Raw genomic sequence first — 25,497 nt, forward strand, 5'->3', positions numbered from 1 at the left:
GCGGCGAAGGCGGCCGGCAAGCAGTTATTGACAGCAACAAAGGTGACCACAACAAAGGACGGGAGGGGCTCGGCGATGACAGAGGAGAGAAAAAAAAATTCCTCCCCATCCCGACTCTTGAGCCCATTAACGAGCCACCTCGCGAGTTTTTGAACCGGACTATAGTTCGGTAGAGTTCAACTCGTTAACTCAAATGAGTTTATCTTGATCTCGCTAGATAAATCAATCGATTTGAACCCAGCCAAACTCAAAATCCGGTTGAATCGAATTAGCTCAAAATCCATGTAAATGCCACGTCAAGCGGACCCTTCTTGTCTTCTCCCGCATTCGAGCCCGCGTTAAGCTCTTTAGCTGGAACGACAAACTCACGAGCCGATCAAAACTGAAGCCTTTTTTTTTTACATTCTAATATAAAACAAGTCGTATTTTTGTCAAAGCCCAAAGATAAGCTCCCAAAGGTAAGCTCTAGCCCTAAGGGGGGGTTAGTCAACAAAATGAAAATTTGATCTTCATCTTCATCTTATGTATCTACATGATCTTTATCTTCGAAATGGGTGTTAGTCAAGACAACTTCATCTTCATCTTCATCTTATAGAAATTTAAAATTATTGATTTTAATAATTATAAAAATAAACTAATTAAACCAAAGTGTCTGAGTTAACAATATTTTAATTACCACTATTAAATCACTAATACAATAGAGTGAATAAAAAAATTCTGATTAATGAATAAAAAATATTTTATTAATAACATAAGATAGATTTGTATTGTATTAATTAATAATATATTTTGACATAATTAATGATGATATATTAATCAAATGCATACTTTAATTATATTTTATTTACCAGAGACTTAAATATGAAGTTTAATATAGTAATAAAATAAAATAAAATAATAAATAAATACATATACAACTTTTAAAATAACCTAAAAAAAATTATTCAAATAACGAGTTCGTGCCTTTAATATTACAATCAACGAGTTACAAGTTTAGTACATATAAAAACCATAAACCCCCCTAAACCTTAAAAATTATAATCCCTAAAATACCATAAACCCCTAGCCTAAACCTTACCCGAAACACAAACCATAAAACAAAAAACTAAACCATCAAACCCTAAACCCTATCACCTACTAAACTCTAAACCCTAAACACTAATTCCAGGACTTAATACATTAAAAGCCCTAAACCCTACACCCTAATTCCAAACCCTAAACCCAAAAAACCTTATAGCTTAAAAACCCTAAACCTTTAAAACCCTAATCCCTAAAATACCCTTAACCATAAACCCTAATTACGCACTAAACCCTAAACCCTAATCCCTAAAATACCATAAACCCTAAACCGTAACCCTAAATCCCAAAATAATGCACAAATAACCCCCAATTACGCACTGAAAATAAATTTAAATAAAATAAAACACTAATTTAATGAAAAAAAAATTCAGGTTTAGGCATACCTTTTGAAATTTGGGGAAATCCGAAGCTGAAGGGTGAAATCGAAGGGGAAATCCGAAGCCGAAGGGTGAAGCCAAAGGGGAAAATCCGAAGCCGAAGGGTAAAATCGAAGGGGGAAATCCGAAGCCGAAGGGTGAAATCGATGCCTAATCGATGCCTAATCGAGACTAGCCAGAGAGATAAGAGAGTGGGAGGCCGAAAGGGAGAAGAGAGGGAGAAGACAGAGAAGAAAGGGAGGTCGGGAGGGAATAGAGAGAGAGAAGCGAGAGAGAGCTTGTCCGAGAGAAGAGAGGGAGTCACGGAGAGGAGAGAGGGGGTGCGACAGAGAGGGCGAGGCCGAGAGAAGACCGAGAGTTGAAGCCGGAGACGAGAGGGAACTGAGATAGTGGCCGAGATCAACGTCGGGGACGCAGGGAGACGAAGGCCGAGAACAATGTCGGGGGCGCAGGGAGACGAGAGAGGGAAGGGAGTGCGGGCGAGAGGAAGAAAAAAGAAAAAACGACGCGCGATGGGGGGGGGGGGTGGGGTGCGAGGAGAGAGAGCGAGGCCGAGGGCGTCGCCCGTCCTTCAATTGGAAGAAGATCAAAATGGGCCTTCTTCCACATGATTGAAATTAAACCGTGGAGATGAAGGGCCCCTTCATCCCCTGCATCGAGATGAAGTTTCATCTGCGCTCCACTAACGACTTCAAGTGGAGAAGGGCGTTATGTGGTTGAAGATCATCTTGTCCTTCAAGTTGACTAACCTCCCCTAAGAAATTACGGTTGAACGAAACTCGAAGTCAAGTTTGAAGCTGGAGGCTGAGCCTGCAAAAGCCCGGCTCAGTTTGGCTCATCTACGTCATTCTAAGTCTGTACTAGTCATTAAGATAAGATTAGGGTTTAAATTTCGTCAATTAATACTTGATGAGGTTATTTCTGTCATTTCATACTACAAATAAATGAAAGTGATCGAGTCAAAGCGTCTTGTACTGAGTCTCTGCAAGAAACAAAAACACACAATCGGTGGCTGATGTACCGAATATACCCCCTGCTTAACCTCAACAAAAACTGAGAAATTCTTCCCCTTTTCCCACGCCGAGCGCTTCCCTCTGCTTCTCCTCCACGCTCTCAGATCGACAAATGGACGAGAATGTGAGATCCGAGTCCCTAGATCCTCGCAATGGAGCTCCGGTGCCGAACTCTTCGCCTTCCGAGCTTCGATTCGATGGTTTCCGCCCCGAAAACAGTGAGATTTCAGCTCTCGACGGAGCTTCTGCTGATGATGAGGGAAAAAGGGAGCAATTTTGCGGGAAGCCGGATTTTAAAGCTTTTCCGGGCGTTGGATCGAACGCTGCGAGGTATAAAACCATGTCGCCCGCCCGGCTCCCGATAACGAGGTCGCCCTGCTTGACGATTCCCCCCGGCTTGAGCCCCACCACTCTGCTCGATTCGCCTGTGCTGCTTTCGAACATGAAGGTCCGTGTTTTGGTGAAATTTTAGATTTTGGGTGAATTTGGTCTGACTTTACTGTGGATGGATTTGAAGTTTTTGCAAGTTGTATTCGAGTTTTATGGTTCTGTTAGATTACTTTTTCTTGCTCGAGTTGATTTTTGAAGTGTAATCGATTTGTTTGTGTGCTTGCTTGTTTCCCGAATTTTACTTATTTTTTTTTCTTACTTACTTAGCTTTTTCATTTTATCCCTTTAACCAGTTCAGTAGCAAATTGCTCCAGTTCAGTATCAGATTGCTGCTTTAACTTTCGGAATCTTAAGTCCGTGGAGATATTCCTTTCCCTCTCACTTAGTATTTTACCGTGGTTTCAGCCTAACACTTGGATAGTTCATGTACGTCTACTTCGGGGCCGACGTCAGGTTTTTGCAATATGTGCGATTCCAGTATTATGCATTTCGAGTTGGGCATAGTTGCCTCTTTTTCTACCTTATATTATTTGAACTACGAATTGAATATTTCACTTTATTGGCAATTTCTTGTCCATTTTTTAGATTTTGTGCTTACAGTTAGTCCATTTTGGCTGATTCGTAGATTCGGGAGTGGAAAGAATACAAATATATATAGTATATATCTATTGCTTTTATGTGGACTATGATTGAAAAGACGGAAGATTTCTGCTGAGGCCGTTAAATAGATTCTGATGCTCACTTTAGGCTATTCTGTTCAGGCGCCTTTATGTCGTTCTTTTGTGTTGCTTTTTTTAAATTCCTTCCTGTGGCATTGACTTGTTTTGAGAATATTGTGTTCCTGTTATCGCTCTTCCTACTTTGTTATTCAGGTGAAAGTCATGTCTCTTTTTTTTCTCCCCTCTTCTTCTCCTAATTCTCAATATCTGGTGCTTGATTTCTTGTAGCAAACTTGGCATTAAGTTGCAGAGAGTTCTTTTTTGTGGATTCTTTAGCATATCTGTCTGACACAAATAGCAGCATTTAGGAAGTGGCTACCATGAAATTGAGAATTGTATGCAGATCTAAGTATTTATTTGGATAGCTGTTTACTTTTGATCATCGAGTTGCCTGTAGAAATTTTTATGTCCTTAGGAATCTTGCATGCTTCATATTTTGGTATGCTTGTCTATGTTTTGACCATCCATGTGCAAACTTTGATTATTTGTATTGGAGAGTAGTTCCTTCACCGGAGCTAGACTGGAACTGGTCCATTATTTGGAACCATTTCATTGTGTCTGTAATTTTATTTTCTGCTTGTAAGTTTCTTGTGAGTGAATCCTGATTCTATGGCCCATTTGCATTTTCAGTCTTTTTATCTTATCTGTACACCCAATACTTTTGAAAAAAATTACTTGTAAATGATTCCAACAAAATTATCTATCAAAGGCATCAGGCATGTGATATGGTTTTCAAAAGAAGGAAATTTTGTTTCTAATGTAATTTTCTTCCCCTTTGTTTTACAGGCTGAACCCTCCCCAACTACTGGTACCTTTTCTATGCCTCAACTCAGGCATGATGCAAGAGGTTCAGAGTCATTCTCGTCTCCAAGGGACACTTCGAATAGTAGTTCCTTTGATGAGGGAAGTCCTCGAGACTTTGAATTCAAACCTCACGTTGAGCCACTCTCAAATTCGGTTCTTTCCTCTTTGTGCCCTCGGGTAATTCCTATGTTGATCCATTGATTGTTGGATTGTGATAAAAAAATTGGTTGGAGCTTTTGATTCTCTTTCATTTCTGTTGCTGTAGTTCCTTCTGATAGATAATGACATGATTGTCAGTTTATGAGTCGTGTTAACTCTTCATTGATTCGTATGCCCATTTGAGGAATGGTGGTGTAAAACTTCATAGGCCTCACTTGGGGTCCTATATTACCTGTTGTCCTTATAGTCCTTGACTTGTGCTTACTCTTTGCTACAACTTCATCTCTCAAATGTTCAAACTTATTAGATGAGATAATGTGATACAAGCATTTGCTTCTTTCTTGAGCTCAAGTACTTCAAAGAAAATGGAAATCTTTTCTTGGTTCTGTCAAAAGAGGCTTTTTTCTGTGAACTTGTTTTCAAGCAAATTTTCAAACTTATTAGATTTGAGATAATGTGATACAAGCATTTGCTTCTTTGTTGAGCTTAAGTACTTCAAAGAAATGGAAAACTTTTCTTGGTTCTGTCAAAAGAGGCTTTTTCTGTGAACTTGTTTTCAAGGAGCTAACGATTGTTTTTCAATTTATGAAGGTTTCTGTTGGCTCTAATTTCCAACAAGGCAAACCATTTTCATCCCTACCTTCTGTTAACACTGAGAATGTTAGTGTTTCTTCACATGACTTAACCCTGTCTGTGACACCTTCAAACCCTGCTGGTCATGTGGCTGCTTCAAGGGCAGGTGCAATTGCAGAAATTGCTGCCGATGGACCATGGCAAAACCAGAATAGGGACAATGGAAACCATGTCTCACAGTCTGATCAGAGAGGACACAATCCTTTGGTTGTTGTTGAGAGGTCATCTGAAGATGGGTTTAACTGGAGAAAATATGGGCAGAAGCTTGTTAAAGGGAGTGAGTTTCCACGTAGCTATTACAAATGCACACATCCAAACTGCCAAGTAAAGAAGCAATTGGAACGCTCACACGATGGTCAGGTTACAGATATCATCTATAAGGGTAAACATGATCATCCAAAACCTCTACCTAGTCGTCGATTAGCAGTTGGGACTATCCTTTCAGGCCAAGGAGAAGAAAGATCTGATGCGTTTTCTTCTTTGATTACAGATGGTAAGAATAGTTGACTATACTATGTTGTATTTTCCTAGGATGTAGGGTGGTGTAAACACTATCATGCAAGTTTTAGAGCATTTCTGTCAGAGGAGAGGCCCGTATTGCCTCAGGCACTCTTTTTGAGGTGTCTCACTATTGGACTTAGCCTAAGTCCATGCACTCACCAATTGTGCAGCCTAGTGATTCAACCATGTCTGGAATTTATTTCAGCCATGTCTTATAAGCATTCCAGGATTACCAGTAGGGAAGAATTTTGCAATGTAGCTTTTCCGTGGTAAGGTGGTTTTTGTGTCTTCTGGTGGCTTTGTACATGCCATATAACCTATGTCAGTTTTATATACCTGTTGAAGTTTGACTATGGTTGGATTTATTTGCCCTCGTGGCTTACCATTTACAGAAAATCCTTCAAGTTTACAAGGTAATTTGTCTAATCATGTTGAGACAAGTGGCACACCTGAGCGCTTTCCTATCTCAGTAAGTGATGATGACATGGAAGGAGCAAGGCCGAGTAAGGCTGGCAATGATATTGATGATGAAGATGATCCAGAGGCAAAACGCAGGTGCCCCTTAATTCTTTTTCCACTTTCTTTCATCTTTTTTTTCTCTTTGTATTTCAGGATAAGAATCTGTTTACTGATAAAATACCCAGAGGAAACCTACTTATTATAATTGACAAGGCTTGAGAGATAAGAGACACAAAAGTTCTGTTGTTATTTCACGGTGGCTTTAATATTGTGATAGCTTCATAAATGTTGTTGTCACATGAGGAAGTGTGCCCTAGAATGTACAGTGGAGTTAACTCCACAGCATTTGTGTGCAGGAAGACAGATCTTGGAAGTATAGATGTTTCTCCACTGGGTAAAGTGACCCGTGAGCCACGGGTAGTTGTACAAACTCTCAGTGAAGTTGACATCCTAGATGATGGATATCGATGGCGTAAATACGGGCAGAAAGTTGTAAAAGGAAATCCAAATCCAAGGTATGTGTAATCTGTTTGACAAGTAGATATACAGTTAGTAATGTTATTTATCTGTTCTTTATACATGTAGATATACTTCTGATCAATGGTTAGTGAGTTCAGCGAAGTTACCGTTTAAATCATAGCCACTATGATCACTTTCTCACAACCCTTGTTCCATTTTATAAGAATTAGAAGTTAGACATTCTAGAGGTTGAACTTCTATATCAACACTTCATTTGGTACTCTTCTTGTTATTCTTCTAACTAGTATTTGTTGGTTCCTTTTCTTTTTTATCATTTGGTAAAACTTGTATATTGATATCCTCTAAGTTTGGTGTTTACAGCAGTTTATTCTGAGTTTCCAAGCAGTGACCAAACTTTGCGTCTTGAAGATTTAATTACAGAATAACATGGTCGTAATATGTATGAGTTTTGGATCTTGGAAAGCCAACTCTAATTCCTAGCCCTTGAGTTACCATAAGCTATTGAATTTTCCATCTTGAGTATCTCTAAGGCCAGGGAACTCATTGAGATTGAAAATAAAGAGATTTGAGGGAGAAAATGAGAGAAAGAAAAGAGGAAAAGGAGAGGACAGCCAGTAGCCTTGACTGCGTTGAAGTTTGTACCTGAAAGGCACAAGCTTCCTCCTTTTATTTCAGGTTTTAAGTCATAATTACGTAAATGACAGAAATGCCCCTAGATATAAACATTCACATATCTCCTAAAATACACCACTGATTTGAATGAAACTTGAACTACTGGAATATAAAAACATTTATCTATCTAATAGACAGGCGAGGATGAAACATAATTTGGGAAATGACCAAAATACCACTGAATTGGTATTTTAACAGAGACTAATTTATGATTGGCTTTTTTTTTTTTTGGAATGGTGGTTGGATTAAATTCTCTGTCAGTTATTTTCAAAAATTCAAAGTAACTGAAGGAATAAATGCTCAAGCCATATAGCAAATATTTCATTTTGCATTTCGAGTATATGTAAGACGAGGGAACTCATAAAGATGACATATATTGTAGCATGAAATTCTCTTGGCTAGCATAAATTCTTTGAAACTGATGGTATATAAAAGTTCAAGTTAGATAGCAGTTCTTCCTTTTCCTTTGGTAGGTTTATGCGCATGTCTGGGTGTGGAATAAATTCTTACTCAGGCCACAACTCTCCCATGGACTCTTACAGAAGAAATAGAATAGACCATCAAAATCTGTTTGTCTGAGCAACTGAAATGCACATGTCTGGGTGTGGAATAAATTCTTACTCGGGCCACAATTCTCATATGGACTCTTACAGAAGGAAAAGAATAGACCGTCAAAGTCTCATATTTATCTGAGCAACTGAAATGCAAGACATTTGAAAGCAAAAAGGGGAGGTGGCTTTATCTTACTACAACTATCTTCTGAAATTTTTATCAAAGATTGACTAGATGCTTCATTTGAAAAGCCTTTTTTCAATCTGTGACATTTTTTTGAATAGCTGGATTTATAAATATTCAATATACAAGTTCACGTCAAAAACAAAAATTACAATATCTGGATGTAATGATAACTTATTTGTCTATATCTTTTTGTTTTCAGTGTCCAAATAGCGTGGATACCAGTATTTCAGAAAGTGACCAAATTAAGGAGTTTTTATTCCTTTTGGGGCTATCTGTCAGGCTTTTATTTTCTTTTTGTGGATGCAACGAAAGATCTGTGTGAGAGATTTTGGTGCAGGTGTAGGAAGAACAGAAAGCAATCATGCTAACTTTGCAGTTAGAATTATTGAGAACAAGCTATAAATCTGTTTTCATTTGGCTTATAACATCTTAAATAAGACATGCAAAAATGTATGCATGACAACATGCCATGGAAAAAAAATCAAGAGAGCTTTACTAATTGTAAACCAAAATAAGATGTACTACCCATGGTCTGGAGAGTGTTTTTATTAGCCTCATCCTATAGAATGTTTTCTTATCTGGACTTTTATTTTTTGAAAAAGGTGGATTTTATTCGAAGCCAAGGCTGGATACTCTCTTCCCCATTCCTCCAGCCTTTGGACATGGGCTAGCCAACTTGGAATTTCTGGAGCCTAAGTCTGACTCAGGGAACCATGCACTTGCCTTAGAAGAAATGGGAGAGACATTTTAAAATAGAAAAAATGATTATATGAGCTTCTTAGAGTAGAAAAACAAAACCAGGAAATTATTCCAAGTGTGTTGTAATTGTGGAATAAAATTGATTTGGAGCTCTTGCAGTGGTTTGCTTAACCATTATTGGAAGATGGGCCCAAGCCCACACGACCAAGGAAATCCCACATATCCAAGTGTATTGGAAGATATGGACCCACTATGATCACATGAGTTGGTGGGACACACCATTATCACGTGAGGTGGTATGATGAGTCTTACACAATAAGAAGTCTTATAGAGCCAAAATTATTATGGAAGCAGGTCTCATAGAAGAGTTTCAGTTTAAAGATGTTTTAGTTATGTTAGTCTTCTATTTATATTGAGTTATTTAATTATCCTATGACCGATCTTTAAGTGTTAGAGTTTGGGTGTAATAGGGACAAAGGTAGTTTAATTGTAATTGGACTCTGCTACCTTCCTCTATTATAAATAGAGGTTCATGTACTCTGATTACAACAAGTCAATGAAGTATTTTTCTTTTCCATAAATTCAACAACCATCTCTTTGGTTTGATGCAAGAAGAAGGATTTGGTGGATCCATTCTTGAAAAGAAAGGACTAATGGTTTTTCATTTTAGCTTTGTGTGTCTGCATGTCAACATGTATAAGCTTATGTTTTAGCTTGAAATTATGACGTATGTTTGGCCTGCTGGCCTGAAAAAGCTTATTCTTGCTCCACTTGCCTCTTACAGGAGTTACTACAAATGCACAAACGCTGGATGCCCTGTTAGAAAACATGTTGAGAGGGCATCTCATGACCCCAAGGCAGTGATAACCACTTACGAAGGAAAGCATAACCATGATGTACCATCTTCTAGAAGCAGTACCCATGATGCTGCAGGACCTGTGCCACTAAATGATGCAGGTGTCCACAATACCCACTTGTCCACAGCTTTGGATGGCTTGTCAAGAGCTGATCAATCAGGAAACAGTGGTGTAATTAGCCTTGACCTTGGTGTTGGAATCAGTTCAAATTCGGAAAATAGATATGATGAAAAACAACTAGCACAGGACACTGCACAAATCCAGTGTCAAAATCCAATAGGTGGGATGACTCATAACGAGGTAATTCATACTACTACAGTTTCATCATATTATGGTGGTCGAGTAGATGTTTCTGATTGCATTAGACCTCGGGAAGACCAAGGAGAAAGCTTTACCTTCAACACCCCATCTATAAATCATTCCTCCAACCTGTATCTACAGAACATCGGGAGATTAGTAATGGGTCCCTGATGCTGTTCTTTCCTACTCTTTCAAACAGTGTGAACCTATGATCTCAAACTATAACCCTAAATGTTGCTATAGAGGTTCTCTCAAGAAGGCAACTATATCATGTTGTAACGTACCTCATGAGAAGATGCTGTGGCTCTTTTCTGCCTCAGTCCAAAAGCTTTTTCCTGTGATTGTCTTATTTATTTATTAGTCTTGTAAGCTAATGCAGTTGTACAAATATTTTACAACAGATTAATGTAGGTAATATTTGGCTATTACATGTGAGAACTTTGAGCACCAAGAAATTAATGTAGGTAATATAGTTTCAATTTTCTCTCTGTCAGTTTAAAATGCTCTGTGAAACAGATCAAGTGTTGCAGGTTCTCAGAAAATGTACTGGACTGATTCAACTTGTCCATGCATGTGGAGAAGCTAACAGGGTTTGGAAGTAGTGACTGCAGCTAGGCATGGTGGTATTGGAATGTTTTAGTTAATATCACATAATCCGGGTTGTGCAAGAGTAAATGGTAAAGCTATAGTCAAACCCCAAGTGAGCCTGGGTCTATCCAATTTCTAAATTTGATTAAAGGGGATGAGCCCGAAACAAGAAAGGGAAATATGAATTTACAGGTTCAATATTTTATTTTATTTTCTTTTTAGATAAGAGTTTACAACGGCCTGATATAACAAACGTTCCATGACGGGCATTAGCTTGACCACAGAAAGAAATGAAGATCCAGCGAGGGCAAACATCCACGAAATTTCAATGGTTGATCTTTTTTTTCTTTTTTCTTCTTCTAATCGCTTCATATCACATTTACATCTACACTTCCTGACAACCCTTCCAACAACAACATACTGAGATAAAGAAATATCCTACCCATCAAGGAATATTACATATCCCTTTACAGAGCAAATGCAGAGGAAAGGAGAAAAGAACTTGAATGACAAATTTGGGGTTTGCAAACCAAACAGGAAGAAAAAGGAAATAATGAGAAAAATATGAAAAAAGGTGAAAAGCTCAGATGGTGAGCGTCATGAGCAACACCACCGTCTAGACATTTTATCCTGTTCGATTGTGTCTGCCTGTAACACAACTGTTCTCCCATTACCCACATCCTGCTTCTTGAGCTCTTGGGATTGAAAGACCTTCCTGCTTAATATGCCATATATCTCTTTAACAACAGTTTCAAAGGCAGCTGTTACATTGGATGAATCAAGAGCTGATGTTTCCATAAAGAATAAGCCTTGTGCCTCGGCTAGGGTTTTGCCTTCCTCAGTGGTAACCTCCCTCACATCTTTGAGATCAGTCTTGTTACCAATGAGTATGGTAACCACATTCATATCAGAGTGAGCTGCTCAAAAGATACCCGACATAACTAACTTAGTAAGCACATTTGAGAATCCAGAGTCCAAAAACATAATTTTACATGGTAATGCATAAGCCAGCAAAACCCTATACTCCACATTAAACTTTTTGACAGGCACACAACCATACCTAAACATTTTGTTGTCATGTGAATCTTCGCTAACAGCATAAAAAGAACATGGCCCGGACACAATAAGTAGAACTTCCATTTTCCTAATCAAAAGCTTAGGTGGTCATCACTACACATAAAAACATAAGTTACATGTACAATTTCACTGATTTCTGTCTGCAACCACATTCAATAGACAAACAGTACAGATTCTAATAAAACTTCATCCAGCAATTCATTTCAAACTTCCAGGTACATGAAATATCAATTGATATTCAAATAGATATTTCATGCTTCAATTGAAGGGCACTAATGGTTAGTAGAAAAGAAAAAAAAACTATGTGCAAGCCATCAACTGAAATGTGAAGATTGCATAAAAAAAAATCTGCAAGGTGAAAATAATCCAAGAAATTCAGAAGACCCTGTAAGGAACAAAATTCAAAACAATCAACTACTGATGTAGATTAAGGTTATGAGTGCTTGTCTTACTGTGCAATTCGTTAAGCCACCGTCCGATACTCTCAAATGTCTGGCGCCTACTGATGTCATACACCAGAAGAGCTCCCACTGCACCTCTATAATATGCAGATGTCACAGCCCTAAAACGTTCCTGGCCTGCTGTGTCCCAGATCTGGGCTTTGATTTCCTTCCCATCAATGTCCATCTTCTGGGTCTGAAATTCCACTCCAATAGTTGATTTGGAATTAGGGTAGAATTCATCTCTTGCAAATCTTGCAAGCAAGTTTGACTTTCCAACAGCAGAATCACCGATTAGAACAATCTTAAAAAGGTAATCTTCTGTTTGTTCCTCTGAATAAAAAGCCATCTTTCAGACACCCCTTCGTTTGAAGGCTTGCTAGAGCACCACAGTTAGCGAGGCCTCTGGCCAGGGGCCTTCACAAGGACTGACATTCTTATACTTTTAAATCTTTAAGGAGCTGAGGTGTTGATCTTCCTCAGAATTGGAGATTAGATGGTGGTGATTGAAGTTAAAAAAATAACCTATGTGACCTTATGAAAACGAGAGTACCTGATCAAACAACATGCAGAAGAAATGAGATATAAGACACACCCAACACCAGGAAAAATAAATAAATAAATAAGTTGTTGCATCTTTTACACACAAAAAAGAAAAAAAACTATCATGCCCATCTAGTGATCACATATTAATGTTAACTGAAATAAAATACAAAACACAAATACTAGAATACAATGTTTGAATTAATTACGTATTATGGTCAAACAATATGGAATATACAAATATCTGAGACTGACAAGAGGAAATTCTGAACTAAGGCGAGAAAGTCCAATATCCACACTTGTCCTATTTAATAATTTTCAGCTAGATTTGTTTTGATAGTAGAACAGAAATAGGCCAAATGTAAAAATCACACCATCAGTTTCAAGACTCAATGCTGTCTCAAAAGGAAGAGAGTGACTGAAAACCCTATCGCTGAACATAGACATCCCAAAAAATAAATTCTGATACACTGAAAAAACTTTCTTTCCTTAATACAACTGGCAAATAAAAAAAGAAAAAAAATAAACAAAAATAAATAAATAAATAAAAACTGTCAAGCAATTATGAAAGCACATACTGCTTTTATAATTGCTTCACTACTCTTATTCATGAAAATTTGGGTATAGTTATCACCAAGGGAGAGAGTTGTGTATAATTTTTTGTTAATGCATTTCTGTTCTCTTTATGTGTTTCTTTTCAGAGATTAGTTCGGTGAACCCAACCTACAATAGCAAGATCCACTAGATGTAACCATTTCTCAACAACCCATAGCTGATGCAAACTGATGAAAGTTAGCACACAAATTTGCACCAGTGAACTTACTGAGATAGAAGAGCAGTCAAACAATCCAAAAGTCAAAGCTTATCTCGCAATTGAGCTGCTTCTTTTCATGTGGTTCATTTGTATTCCGTGTAACTGCTTCATTGTCCATGAACAATTGCAGAAGCAGATCAGGACTAGAAATAGATTAATTCAGAGATAAACTAAATTTATAAAAGAATTCTGTTTATGTCGATACTGCTTCTAGCAATCTGAAAGAAGTAAATCTCGGACTCTGTCCCCGCTAATAAGACTTAAATTAGCAGGCAGATGATGACAATCAAGAAAATGCAGTATACGTTCAGAGGTTTGTGTTGAATCCTTGAAATAAATTCCATGTTTATTACCATCTACGGTTTATTGCAGGCGTGCAAATCCATCAAAGTTTTCTCTGGATGCCGAGTCTGGTCCTACCGTTAGATGGCCAAAGAACAAGAAAAACGAAATGAAGGAGCCTAAGGATTGGGGCTGCATTATTCAGGTGATTATCCAAGAAATCCGATTTAAAATTTTCAAGGGCTTCTATTACATTTCACCGAACTACAGAAACAACAAAAAGTAACAATACCAAATCAAACAAAACCACCCATTACAGGACAATGCAGATCAAAGAACAAGTAAATCCATCAACCGGTGACTCATAAAATCAGACACAACCATATTCAAACCCAGCAAATCTAAGCAGATACAAGACACAAATGACTCACCTGAAACAAGGTCGCGAGTTACCACCAAGCACTTGAAGAAGTCAAAGCAGAGAAAAAACAATGGTATAACGGGCTCTGGGTACGAGATTGGAAAATGGGAGAAAACTGAAAAGCTAGATTTGGGATTTAGGGTTTTCTTTTAATTTTCTGGGAGATTTTTGGTTTTCTTCTTATTCTTGAATCTCGAATTCTCGATATCTACAGTGTTCCATTTTTTACCCAAAAACGCATTTGAGCCTACCTTGTGCCATGGACTTTATTATCTCAGAAGACTTCCTCGATGCAAAAGAAAAGCATTACAGGAGACAAGTAGTCAAAGTAAGGAATCCAGGTTCCTCAACCCGACTTGAACCCGGAAAATTTGATCCGGTTTGGCCAATCCCGGGTTAGTTCGTGGAAAACCAACTCAGAAAAGCCAAACCGGATTCCATCTCCATCAAAAATGTGATTGGGGGGTCTAATTGACTATTGGCTGATTTCAATGTGGTAATAGTTTTATTAAAAATATAAAAAATATATATAAAAAATCAATAACTTTAATTTCAAAGTTATTTCATAAATTTTACATATAATTAAATTATTATACATTAAATATTATTTTATGTTATTTAAATCAATTATTTTAAACATGGTTGCCCTGATACATCTTGGATTTTGGGCATAGCATTACAAGTTCTGTATGATGATTTGAGAGAATGGGTCAGTGGACAGTGGGTATCTACTAGATCAGACTACTGAAATCAGCAATAGAAATGAAGAAACCAGTTTTACGGCATTTTGCTGTTTGAAGGTAATGAAGGAGGGCAGGAAATAAACTCTTCAGGGTCAGTTGCTATAGATGAAATCTTATTAAAAACATCAGAGAAGTATATCCCACTGTCTAACACTAACTGATTTACTGAGACTGTATGAACCAGGGAGAGCATAATCTGTTCTGAAGTACATTAATTGTATCCTTATGTCAAGAACCTGATCTCTCATTTTGAGATATCCTGTAGTATAAGAAGATATTAGGTTTTGCCATTGAAAAACTACTTGCTCCTTCTCAAGAAGCCAAACTTTTCAAATGTATTCTGTCTGTCTTTGAACCAGAAGCAGCCAGCAAATCATTGTTCATTCATATCCATGCACTTGAAACAACCAGTGGTCTGTTTATCCAACCAAGATAGAGTGCTCCATCTCTTTCTTCTAGTTTATAGTTCTCACAGTAACTCTCCAACAAACTCCGAATGGTATTGTTTACTAACGAGTTCAGTGGATAAGGACTAAACCCCGCCATCGTGAAGCGAGACCGCCACTTCCCCAAAAGTTCATGCCTTTCGACCCTCTCAGCCCCCTCGCAAGCAATGATGTTAACTATATCACGAGCCAAGCAGTGCTGCTCCACACTAATCCTTTCCTTGTTCTCCCTAGGTAGAGTCACATCTATTGACTCAAAGATGGCACTGTAGTAATTAAGTGTTTCTACAAACCTCGGAAAGAAAGGGGCAGTATTTGTATTAGATTCTTGTTCCACTAGAGTGACTACCTTCGGCGATAAGCTTTTCACCAACCTCAAGAGCCGGTCCCGGTGATTCTGTGTGCTTACACTCTCATCAGGCATATGATGCAACTGAAAAGGAAAGTTCACTGCAAGGGCATCCCCAGGTTGGACCCGCAAATGCTCCAATTTGACTTCACATCCTGACATGGCTGCAGCATGGAATTCAAAAGGCACATTGCAAGAATCAGCAAGTCTTGCCAGCCTCTGTCCTACAATCTGGAGCCCACCACCTCGAGCATAGGCAGACTGAGAATCATCAACACCAGTAATGCGTACATGAGGAGGGCCACCGGGCCTTGCAGACAGAGCTTGAATTAGTGTGAGCCATTGGCTTCCCTGAGCAATCTGAAAGTCGATTATGTGGACTTGATCTTCACCCTTCAAAGCTTCTGCTATGGCTCCATTGGCTGACATATACCCAAATTTGAAGTATGGGCAGACTTCATAAAGTATGTGCATGTAAGAGAGAAGTTCCGTACTGGCAGGCTCCTTGCATTTTAGGGCTTTGTAAATTGAACTTCCTGAGGAGGCCAACCTTGCAACAAGGCCTTCAAGCATGTAGGCACCAAGTCGCTGAAGGGGTTCCCCTGAAACCGAAACCATCGGCCTTAATTCGGCCATCAACCATTCTGCACTAGGCATATCATTATCAGCAACAGCTTTTGCACAAGCAGTAAGTACCTCTCTTAGATCTCCTCTCATTATCTCCATCAACTGCTTCCACTTGTTCGGTCCCAATGAATTAGGACAAGGAGAGGTGCTCTCAAAGCTGTCAACTATGTCAGAATCAGGACCCAGCATGACAGTTTCTAATTCTCTTAGCTTGTGCCGCAAACCATGTATATTCTCAGTTATGCAAGACCCACTAATGGGTGAACCGTAATTAATGTCTGGTGAGTGATGTTGGTCAGATGGGCAGGACTGGGAATCTTGTTGTGACGCCGGGCTTCCATTGGGTGAGAAACTGAGAGATGAAGAAGAGTTATACACATTATAGCTACCAATTGCAGAGGATGATTCTAAGGTGGAGTACTGCACTTGAGAATTCTGAATGGTAAAGCTGCCTCCATTGGACACATCATCTGAGTAGAGATTCTGGGGCTGACCATATGATTCTGCATCCTGGAATGGATGAGAATTATGTGGATAATACAAAGTGTGAGACCTGTTTTCACTTCCTTGTCTCTTTGAACCTTGCATTGATGATACACTGATATGATCTGAACAGAAAGTTGAGATGCAAGCAAGTTGGAAAAAAATTGGCTGTCCTTCTTCAAGCTATATTAATCTTACTAGACATGTCGTTTTATGAGAATTCTTCCAATGCTAGAAGAAAAAACATCCCAAATTGCAGTTGACGTATCAAACAACGACAAAGAATGCCCTTCTAGCAGTCATTCCACAAGTTGACGGCTACAGATGTACAAAAAAGCTGGTACCATCTGCATAATGATTGAAGAAAGAAAGTGAAACCAAGACCAAGAAATTGCTGGAATATGTGCTGCACTTACAAAACTAAAATGAAAGATACCAAAGGACATAGCAAAGAAACATGCACATTTACATACATGATGGAGCTACAAGATGATGGAGGAGGATGGAGGGGGATTATTGTTGCCAAACCCAACATACATGGGATTGGTGACAAGGATTTCAAGATGCACATCCACCAAAAGTTACATGCAATAGCACTAGGTTAGCAAAAAGCTTATGCCAATAACATTAGCTTTTCAATGGTATAACCAATAACTTTTCAAAAGAGAAATACTATACTACTCCCGAGCATTTCAAAGATATGATATCAGAATAAGGAAATTCAATAGATTTAGAAATTTTCCACATTCAGGCTTGCCAGAGAGACAAAACCTTCCAAAAATGACAGAAAGCAGACAGACAGAAAGATATGCTCAAATAACATGCTAATCTCATAACATATTTTCTGCAGACTGTTCGGCAATTCTGTGACACAGTGACAGCTGCATCATCAGCATTGAAGAATATAAGACTTGGTAGCTGGGCCAGCAAAATAAGGAGAAAATATGAGAACAGTGACTGCAAAAACAAAAATATTACTCTGTTTTCATTGACAACCGGCATAAATTTCACCACATGAAAACAAGGATGGACTAAATTTGAAATTTTCAGAAAGGTTATTCATGCACAATAATGTCAAGAGAAGATTTTAAATGAAACTGTCAAGAAGTATTCTATTGATGTGCTATATTCAGCAAGCAAAAATATTTTACACTTTATTCATCCATTAAGTAAAGTTCAAAAACTCAAAGGAAACAAGATAAAAATTAATGGTAAAAAAGAAAGTGTATGTGCAATTCTCAATGTATATGTTCACAAGGGGAATATTTAAAACCAAAATTTGAAATATATTCTTAGAATACAATAGAAGTTAGTCAAATCCTGAGCATCTTATCTTGCCTTATCACCTATCATTTTCCTCCTTTTCTCTTCAAGAAATATTGCATCTAATATAATAAATAGCAGCTGAGATTGAATTGGCTTCCACTTTCCTACGTATAATGGTCACTGTTCACGAACTGAACTAAAGATACTATCTAAACAAGAAGATAACCAGAGTTGGTAAAAACTGATGTACATCTAAACAAAGATGATAACAGAAAATAACATTGCTACTGCTCTGACACATACAAAACAACAACTATGTAAACCTGGTTAATGTTGTAAATACAGTCTCAGATTATCTGAGAATAGAATAATCTGGGCTTAGTTTCACAAAGAACCCGAACTGTACTCATAACTATAGTACAAAGTAAACTTTAAGGTACTTTTTATTAAAGTCCGAAGGCAAAGCAACAGAATTCAAGAGGGGGAACCCCTTACTTTGTAGTATAAAGCAAGTTAATGTTTGTAATTTGTATTTATTTGAAGAAAAAAAACTGAACGTGGAAGAATACAAGTAGAACCCCATGATCTCATCAAAATAACAGAGTTTATGACTCAAGGAGTTTAGAAATCATGGAACAGGCTCAAGAAAAGGATCTCCAGTCACGACCACCACAACTACCCCAGCAACGAAAGAAACATCAATTTCTAAGACAATAAGCCCTCAAATCCTTAGCCTTAACATCAACTGCAGAATTTACCATGATTTGAGCATGAAAGAATTATTTCAAAGAAAAAAGACCCGTTTTACAAAGTGCAAGTTCTATATTTGTGAATCAGAACTACCTAAGACATAAATGACTGATCCGCATCAGAAAGAAACGGCAGCTCCTTGGACGGAAAAACAGTATTAGTGCACAATAAAACATAAATTTCAGCCCAAACTGCAATCCTCCTTAGAGAAGAGTGAAATATATGGAAGAATTGGTAGGGCTTATTTAGCTGCGACACAATACTAAGAGGAAAATGAAAATCGAAAAAATAGAGAAGACCCAAAAGTCTACAGAAAATCCTACCTGAAGCCACGTACCGCCAACCAGAATCATTCCACTTCACCATCAAATCCCACCAAAAGCAAACCATGTCAAGACTAACACTTCAAACTTTCCAAACATGCAAGTTTTACCCTCAAAGAAGAAGAAACAAAGAGAATTCTAGACCAGATAAATCCATGCCACTTTCGAATTCCGCCACTGGGTAATTGCGTTCAAACAATGAAGCTACCGTGTCCTACACAAAAGTTTCATCAATGAACAATCACTTTCAGCTCAAACAGAGTCAAGTGCTCTAGAGGACCGATAAGCGGAGTTGTCAAAGAAAGTAAATTCGTTTTTCCACAAAACTGAACCAAAAAAAAACAAAAAAACAAAAAAAAATCAAAGCAGAGAATTAAGAGGGGAAAACACTGAAACTTTCCGTCGAAGCACCGATGATCACACGAAACAAGTAAAAGCCCACCTCCATCTCAGGTCAAACTCAAAGAAATCCCAAAAAAGGAACTATTCAAGCAAAAGAAAATCTCATACCAGCTAGCACCCAGATCCATCACATGAAATCAAAGAATTTTCTGAAGGAATTATAAGGATTGCCCAAGATACCTCTCAGGGAGTGGAGTGGTTCAGTGTGGGTTCAAAGGGAGTCTGCGCGCATGAGTACCTAGTACTACAAGCCACGACCATCATTAAGACTGGATTTCTCAGCAAAGAAACATTATTTTAATGCCCCCACTTGATGCCAAAACTACCAAACTACCTTTGAATTTTTCTACATTTCTAATCTTCTAAGTTCATCTAAAACTGATTTTAAATATATTAAATGACTAAAATACCCTCAGAAGACGGAAGTCTGTTTGGGATTTTACATGTAGGAAATAACAGCCGGTCCGGTTAGTTAAACCGGTTCTTGGTTCATTTAAAAAATACAGGTTATGGGTTAATTAATATAAATAAAATAACTTATTTACCCTTATAAATAAGTCTTATTCAATAAATCTAAGTATAAGTTTAATAAAATTTCATGTCTCATTAGATAGGTGAATCCTATTTTTATCAGGGCATTTTGGGAATATCAAACATATAAGGTAAAAATAATTCTCTTCTATTGATAGCTATTTTGAATATTCAATTGGGGCTATTTTAGACATTTCGTGCTATGGAGATGGAAAATCGTTTTATTCTTCGAAACCAGGGGCTTATTCTTAGTTTCAAAGCAATGAGGGGGCAATTTCTTATTTTATCGAAAACGGAGGTACTGGCCCACGCGGTTCTGCGAAGCACCGTAACACTTTCTTGACGTGGATTCGATTCTCACCGACCAACTTCCCAAAAATACCCTCGTCTCTATCCATATTTTCTTACCCTCCCGTCTTTTCTAATGCCATTTTGAGTTTTGAGTAAATAGCTTATTTGAGTGACGTGTCAACATCCCATTTGTAGACTTTAAATCATGAGAGAAAAATAAAAATTTCAGGTTTTTTAGTAAAAGAATTGGTCCAATAAATGATTTATGTCAAATTGGGATATTATTTAAATTATTCATTAATGAATAATATCTACACTAAATATTTAACATGAATTTGATGTCCATTGACCAATAAAAATCTCTTTTCTTCACATAATTTTACCAAAAAATCAAGGTTACGATCGACATTCAATTCGATTAACTCAGTCGAGCATACAAATTAGATATAATATTGTAATGAATTATGTAACCTTGATTTTTATATATATATATTATATATATATATAATATTTTTAATATTTTTGAGTGGGAAGCTATGTCTGGGGTATATTTGGAAAAGTGAAAAACTGAAGGAAGCATCCCAGGCGACCAGGTGACATGATAACTATGATTATTAATACTTTTAAGAAAGGAGAAGGACAACTTTGTGTTTGATGTGTTTAGCGAAGTCCAATAAATATGTTTTGGAATCATATGAGAAGAGAGAGGAGTGAGAATCTTGCTTATGAGTTGTTCTTGGTCCACTTCAAAAGGAAAGGTCAATTGGGTCCTCCCATCCTTATCTTCTAGACCCTTTTTACATGGAAAGTGGATGTCACACGTGTGGTGTCATTTTAGTTGTAAAATTTTAGGGTTTAGGGTTTAAGAATTTTACATTATTCTTCTCTTTCATTTCTTCTACTTTTGAGATGGGATTACTAATGAAAACCAATTCATATTAAAAAAAACCATTTGTATTATAGTTACTAATTGTATTTTATATCAGACAAGACATATCGAGATTTGGGGAAGCCCCAGTTGATACCTGATGAAGTGTGAGTTCATATATATAAAGAAACGGTCTTTATAGTAATTATGTATTATATATAAGGCAAGACATATCGAGTTTCGGGGTGACATCTTCCTAATATGGCAATGATAAATGTGTTTGGTGTATAGTAGTATCAAGTTTTAAGCGTCTCAATACCATACAAAATGGTATCAATATAGGAAACCTTGAGGAAGAGACCATTTCTCTTGATATGGTTAAGCTTTTTTACTCAAATACTAGCATATATATTTATGTTAATCCCTCTATCTTATACCAATCATGTCCAAGTAGGTCGAAAGGGTTACCGATCTTTTCTATCAATGACAGAAGAAGGGGGAGGCCCTCCTCTCCCTTTGTCTATGACCTCTTACACCAGAGAAAGCTCCGGTCTTCTATTTCCCATGACCTTAAACCTTGAACCCTAAACCTTAAAACTTTATAATTTAATAATCTAAAAAAATTTCACCTTCCATAATGAACTCAATATGTCTAACTCCAGTCTGTTTGATAGGAAGACAGCATAGGAAATGGTAACAAGTGCTTTAGGGGTCCACAAATCAACATCTTGGAAGCCAAGATACCTTCTTTTCATGGAATAATTTAAGTTCAAGTTGGCAGTCTAACTCCAGAAGTGATACCCAGGTCATAGCTTACTTTATATTTCTAAAGAAAGAAGAGTCTTGGTTCAGTAAAATCTAATTTAGTAGGCAGCAGATGGAATTGTGGAGCTGTTGAGATTCTCTACCTTTAAGCCATGGATATGGTTCATTAGCCAGGAACAATAATCTATGTTTATGAAATAAGAAGCTTTGAAAAGCCAACAAAGTGCATGAAAGGAATTAAGACCAAGCCCTTTTGTCAGCATTGGATGACTTTGAACATTCAACGTTCTTCATCGTTATCTCTACTGTAAGACAAAGAAAGAGAGTAGGTGGTGTGTCTTTCACAGAACAAAAGCTGATCAAGCAATCCATTTCTATCCAGAAGGCCATTGCTGGTTTCAAAGATCGTTCAGGTTGACTCAGCTACACTTGTTGCTGATCTCATTCCTCACCATCTTCTACGTTGGAATTCATCCTTAATACTTCCACCTCTCCATTCTGCCCAGTGCCCAGCCTGAGTCTTTCTCTCTCTCTCTCTCTCGTCCCCTCTCCTTTTCTTTGTTGTGGACTTTTTGACTCCCGTTAACAACAACTTGGACTTGTAAGCCACTATCTTGTATGTGTCCTTATATAGAAAAAGGACATGTATGTGACCCACGTAGAATGAGAGAAATGATTCTCAAAACGAAGTCTTTGGCATGGAGTAGACCAATGTCAACCTTGATAATGACTTTCTTTGTCATTTATGCAAGGAAAACAACTGGTTTAGTGACTTTTTTTTGTCTAATTTACTTGTGTTTATTTCAAAAAAAAAAAAAAAAAAAAAAAACAGAAACCAAGAATGGAATGAAGAAATCAACGCCATCAATTGTTGAATGATAGAGCGGAATTGCAGCAGCAGCGTCTATTTTCTTGCCAATCGAAGGAAGAAGACGATAATGCGTTCATTCTTCCACCTCTCTTTTCCCTCTTCTTTCTCCTCCACCGACAAAATATACAAAGCACTGCGCGCAGGGTATTCAAAATTCCCTCGTCTCTGATGTCCCATCACGGCACCAAGAACTGCAATTCTCATTTGGAATTATACAAGGTGCTTTCTGAAATTTTATTCCTCTGAAATTTTCTGCATTTTCTGAATTTCTTCTTCCAAGTTTTTCATTATCCGGGCATGGTTTAGTTTACAGTCGTTTAATCCTAATTTGCTGGACACCTCCAATGGAAGATTGGTTTTTGCTCCATGAGTTCTTTCTGAGAAAGAAAAGAAATAAGATCTTTAAGATCATATCCTGATATCCACAATAGCAGGCTTGTGGGTTATTGTTGATTTCTTGGGCCAACCCATAAACCCAAAAAAATCTCAAGAGAAGCAGAGAAGAGAGAAACTCTCCCTTGGGGAAGAGAGGAGAGAAAAACCAAGAGAGAACCTCTATTTTTTTATTTAGTATAGGTATAGGTGGGGTAATGGAGAAATTTTTATTTTCATTATTGTTTTCGGGGAAACGATCCCAAATCCACATGTGTGGAAGCTATAATTGTAAACCACGATCGAATCTTTGTGTTCCTCGAACAGATCTCTTAGTTGTTGAGAGGGCTACCCAAAAGTGGTATATAAGTCATAACCAGTAGAGCTTACAAGTGAACCAGATATAGAGATGGCGATTAGAGGCTTGAATGTTCTACCCCATGTTGTATTTATAGTTATGTGAAGGTGTTTATAATTATTACAATACCCTTAGGGTCACATGTTTTGAAATAAAAAAGGCATAAGTTGATATGTCATCTGGTATAATTATAATTTTATGTCATCTCTATGAAAGTTTTCCTTATTTAATAGTCATGTAAGTCCTACACACGTGGACATGGGTGTCTTTTAACAGTTATTGTTAGCAAAACATTTCCTATGATTAAGAGCAATAGTCAGATATTAAACACTCAACCCTATTTTTTTTAGTTGTTCTTTGTGGTTTTATTTTTAATCCTATTTCTTATTCGTTTTTTCGATATTGCAAATGAAGTAGCACTCCAGTTAGTTTATCGACAACCTCGGACTATTAATTTCATAGGCAAGGAAGTACTTAAATAATATGCATATTATCTTAATAAATTATGTTTTTATATAATTGTTTATTTTTTTTTGTTACTTATATTTTGTCGGAGGTGGTTCCGGTCCACGTCTCTTGAGTAAGTTGGCCAATACAATTTAAAAGACTAGTCGTTTAAGTGCAGAAAGTCAACCTACTCAAAAGAAGTGGTTCTGACCAGAACCACGTCTGACACCCACCCCATGGGGCTCAAAAGCGAAACATGTCGGACCTGGCTCTAATACTATGACAACGGCTAGCCAATACACCCAAAAGCTACCGCCTAAAAGAGTGGACGGAACCACTCTGACATATTTAACTCTATTTTCAACCAATAATGACTTAAAACTTACAAATTAATGTTACACAATTTGAAAAGTATAATTAATTAATAATTTTAATTTATAAAACAATTTAGATAAATATTTATTTTATCTAATTTCAAAACATTTAACATAATAATAAATTATTAATTACATAAATTATCCAAAAAATTATATTTAATTTTTTTTTAATGTAATGTAATTATTTTTAATTAGATATGGTTTTGACTTGCATTGGTTCTATCGATGGCCGGCTTGGAGCACTTGCTTAAATTAAATTGTGAAAAAACTAAGGGGGTTGGTGGGCCCTCATCTGAGGTGGCATGTGTGGCCAATGGGAAACTCACAAAAGGGTTTTAAAACGTGAAAACGACGGCCACGTTGGAGAGTGAGCGAGCCGCCGGATTCTGTCTTCACCAGCCTCGCCTTTTGTCCTTCCTCTCGTCCCTTCTCGCGACTCTCGCAATCGGTGAGTCTCCGTCTGATTTAACCGATTTCCATTCGGATTAATCCCAAAATTTTCAAAATTAAAAAAACCCTAAAACTCTTTGAAATATATTTTAAGAATGATGAAAAATTAGTCATTATTTGTCATCCGAAGCCTCATCCATGGTGGCAGAGCCGGCAGTCTATCCCTTCAGATGATCAGATGACCAGGAGAGAAAGATACAGAAAGCAACTCCTGTCTTTTTGTTCCAAGTGAATGAATAAGACAGGGATGACTGGATAATCAGTGGACATGCATCACTCCTCCACCGCAAGTTATGTCGACGATTCGTCAGTTCAAGTTTAATGCCCTCGTTGCTTCTTCTTCCCAGCTCCACAGGCTCTCTCAGTGAGATTTGGATCTGAGAGGGAAATGGGGAAATTTTACTGTCAATAGAGGTGTCCTGGTGCAAAGATCCGACTTCCTTACATTGCAATCTAATGGGGAAAAACCCTCTGATCGTTGAACAAGGAAACTACTAATTGCAGAATGCTGCTCCCGACCACAGCACTACGCCTCTAGACTTCAGAATGGTTATGCGTAAGCACTACGCGGATTGGGTGCACAGATTAATGAAAGAAATCGAAGCACATAAACGTGATCAAGGAAATGAGATTACATTAGTAATCAACTAAACCCACCACCATATAAATATTAGCAGACAAGTCCCATCAGCAGAGATATAAAATAAGAACTTCGCAGAGGTATCATTGTGA

At 37.6% G+C, this 25,497-nt stretch overlaps 3 protein-coding genes across 9 annotated transcripts; 1 reads left to right on the forward strand and 2 right to left on the reverse strand.

The window, feature by feature from the left end:
* The first annotated feature begins 2,541 nt into the window (after positions 1–2,541).
* LOC137966465 (WRKY transcription factor SUSIBA2-like) lies at positions 2,542–10,306 on the forward strand. The gene is made up of 6 exons (XM_068813091.1): positions 2,542–2,918; positions 4,366–4,560; positions 5,134–5,668; positions 6,069–6,231; positions 6,492–6,650; positions 9,509–10,306. Exons 1-6 carry the CDS (start codon positions 2,583–2,585, stop codon positions 10,050–10,052), a joined length of 1,932 nt encoding a protein of 643 aa, XP_068669192.1. The 5' UTR covers positions 2,542–2,582; the 3' UTR covers positions 10,053–10,306.
* Positions 10,307–10,694: 388 nt separating this feature from the next.
* LOC137966504 (ras-related protein RABA5a-like) lies at positions 10,695–14,317 on the reverse strand. Of its 3 annotated transcripts, none has more exons than XM_068813163.1 (4): positions 14,298–14,317; positions 13,353–13,445; positions 11,999–12,539; positions 10,695–11,386 (listed from the first exon to the last, which is right to left on the reverse strand). In XM_068813163.1, exons 3-4 carry the CDS (start codon positions 12,333–12,335, stop codon positions 11,067–11,069), a joined length of 657 nt encoding a protein of 218 aa, XP_068669264.1. In that variant the 5' UTR covers positions 12,336–12,539; positions 13,353–13,445; positions 14,298–14,317; the 3' UTR covers positions 10,695–11,066. The 3 variants fall into 3 exon arrangements, with proteins under 3 accessions (XP_068669264.1, XP_068669255.1, XP_068669248.1); XM_068813154.1 differs by having other exon boundaries at positions 14,057–14,315; XM_068813147.1 differs by lacking the exon at positions 13,353–13,445 and having other exon boundaries at positions 14,057–14,315.
* A 551-nt stretch (positions 14,318–14,868) lies between these two features.
* LOC137966474 (scarecrow-like protein 21) lies at positions 14,869–19,656 on the reverse strand. Of its 5 annotated transcripts, none has more exons than XM_068813110.1 (3): positions 19,616–19,656; positions 19,034–19,247; positions 14,869–17,041 (listed from the first exon to the last, which is right to left on the reverse strand). In XM_068813110.1, exon 3 carries the CDS (start codon positions 16,797–16,799, stop codon positions 15,174–15,176), a length of 1,626 nt encoding a protein of 541 aa, XP_068669211.1. In that variant the 5' UTR covers positions 16,800–17,041; positions 19,034–19,247; positions 19,616–19,656; the 3' UTR covers positions 14,869–15,173. The 5 variants fall into 5 exon arrangements, with proteins under 5 accessions (XP_068669211.1, XP_068669203.1, XP_068669229.1 ...); XM_068813102.1 differs by having other exon boundaries at positions 19,544–19,650; XM_068813128.1 differs by lacking the exon at positions 19,034–19,247 and having other exon boundaries at positions 19,544–19,650.
* Between the last annotated feature and the right edge of the window lie 5,841 nt (positions 19,657–25,497).

Source organism: Aristolochia californica, unplaced genomic scaffold, assembly GCF_029961685.1.
Source record: "Aristolochia californica isolate CCGP_79_NKW_82.1479 unplaced genomic scaffold, dmAriCali1.0.hap1 SCAF_10, whole genome shotgun sequence".
In the NCBI taxonomy this organism is placed as follows: Eukaryota; Viridiplantae; Streptophyta; class Magnoliopsida; order Piperales; family Aristolochiaceae; genus Aristolochia; species Aristolochia californica.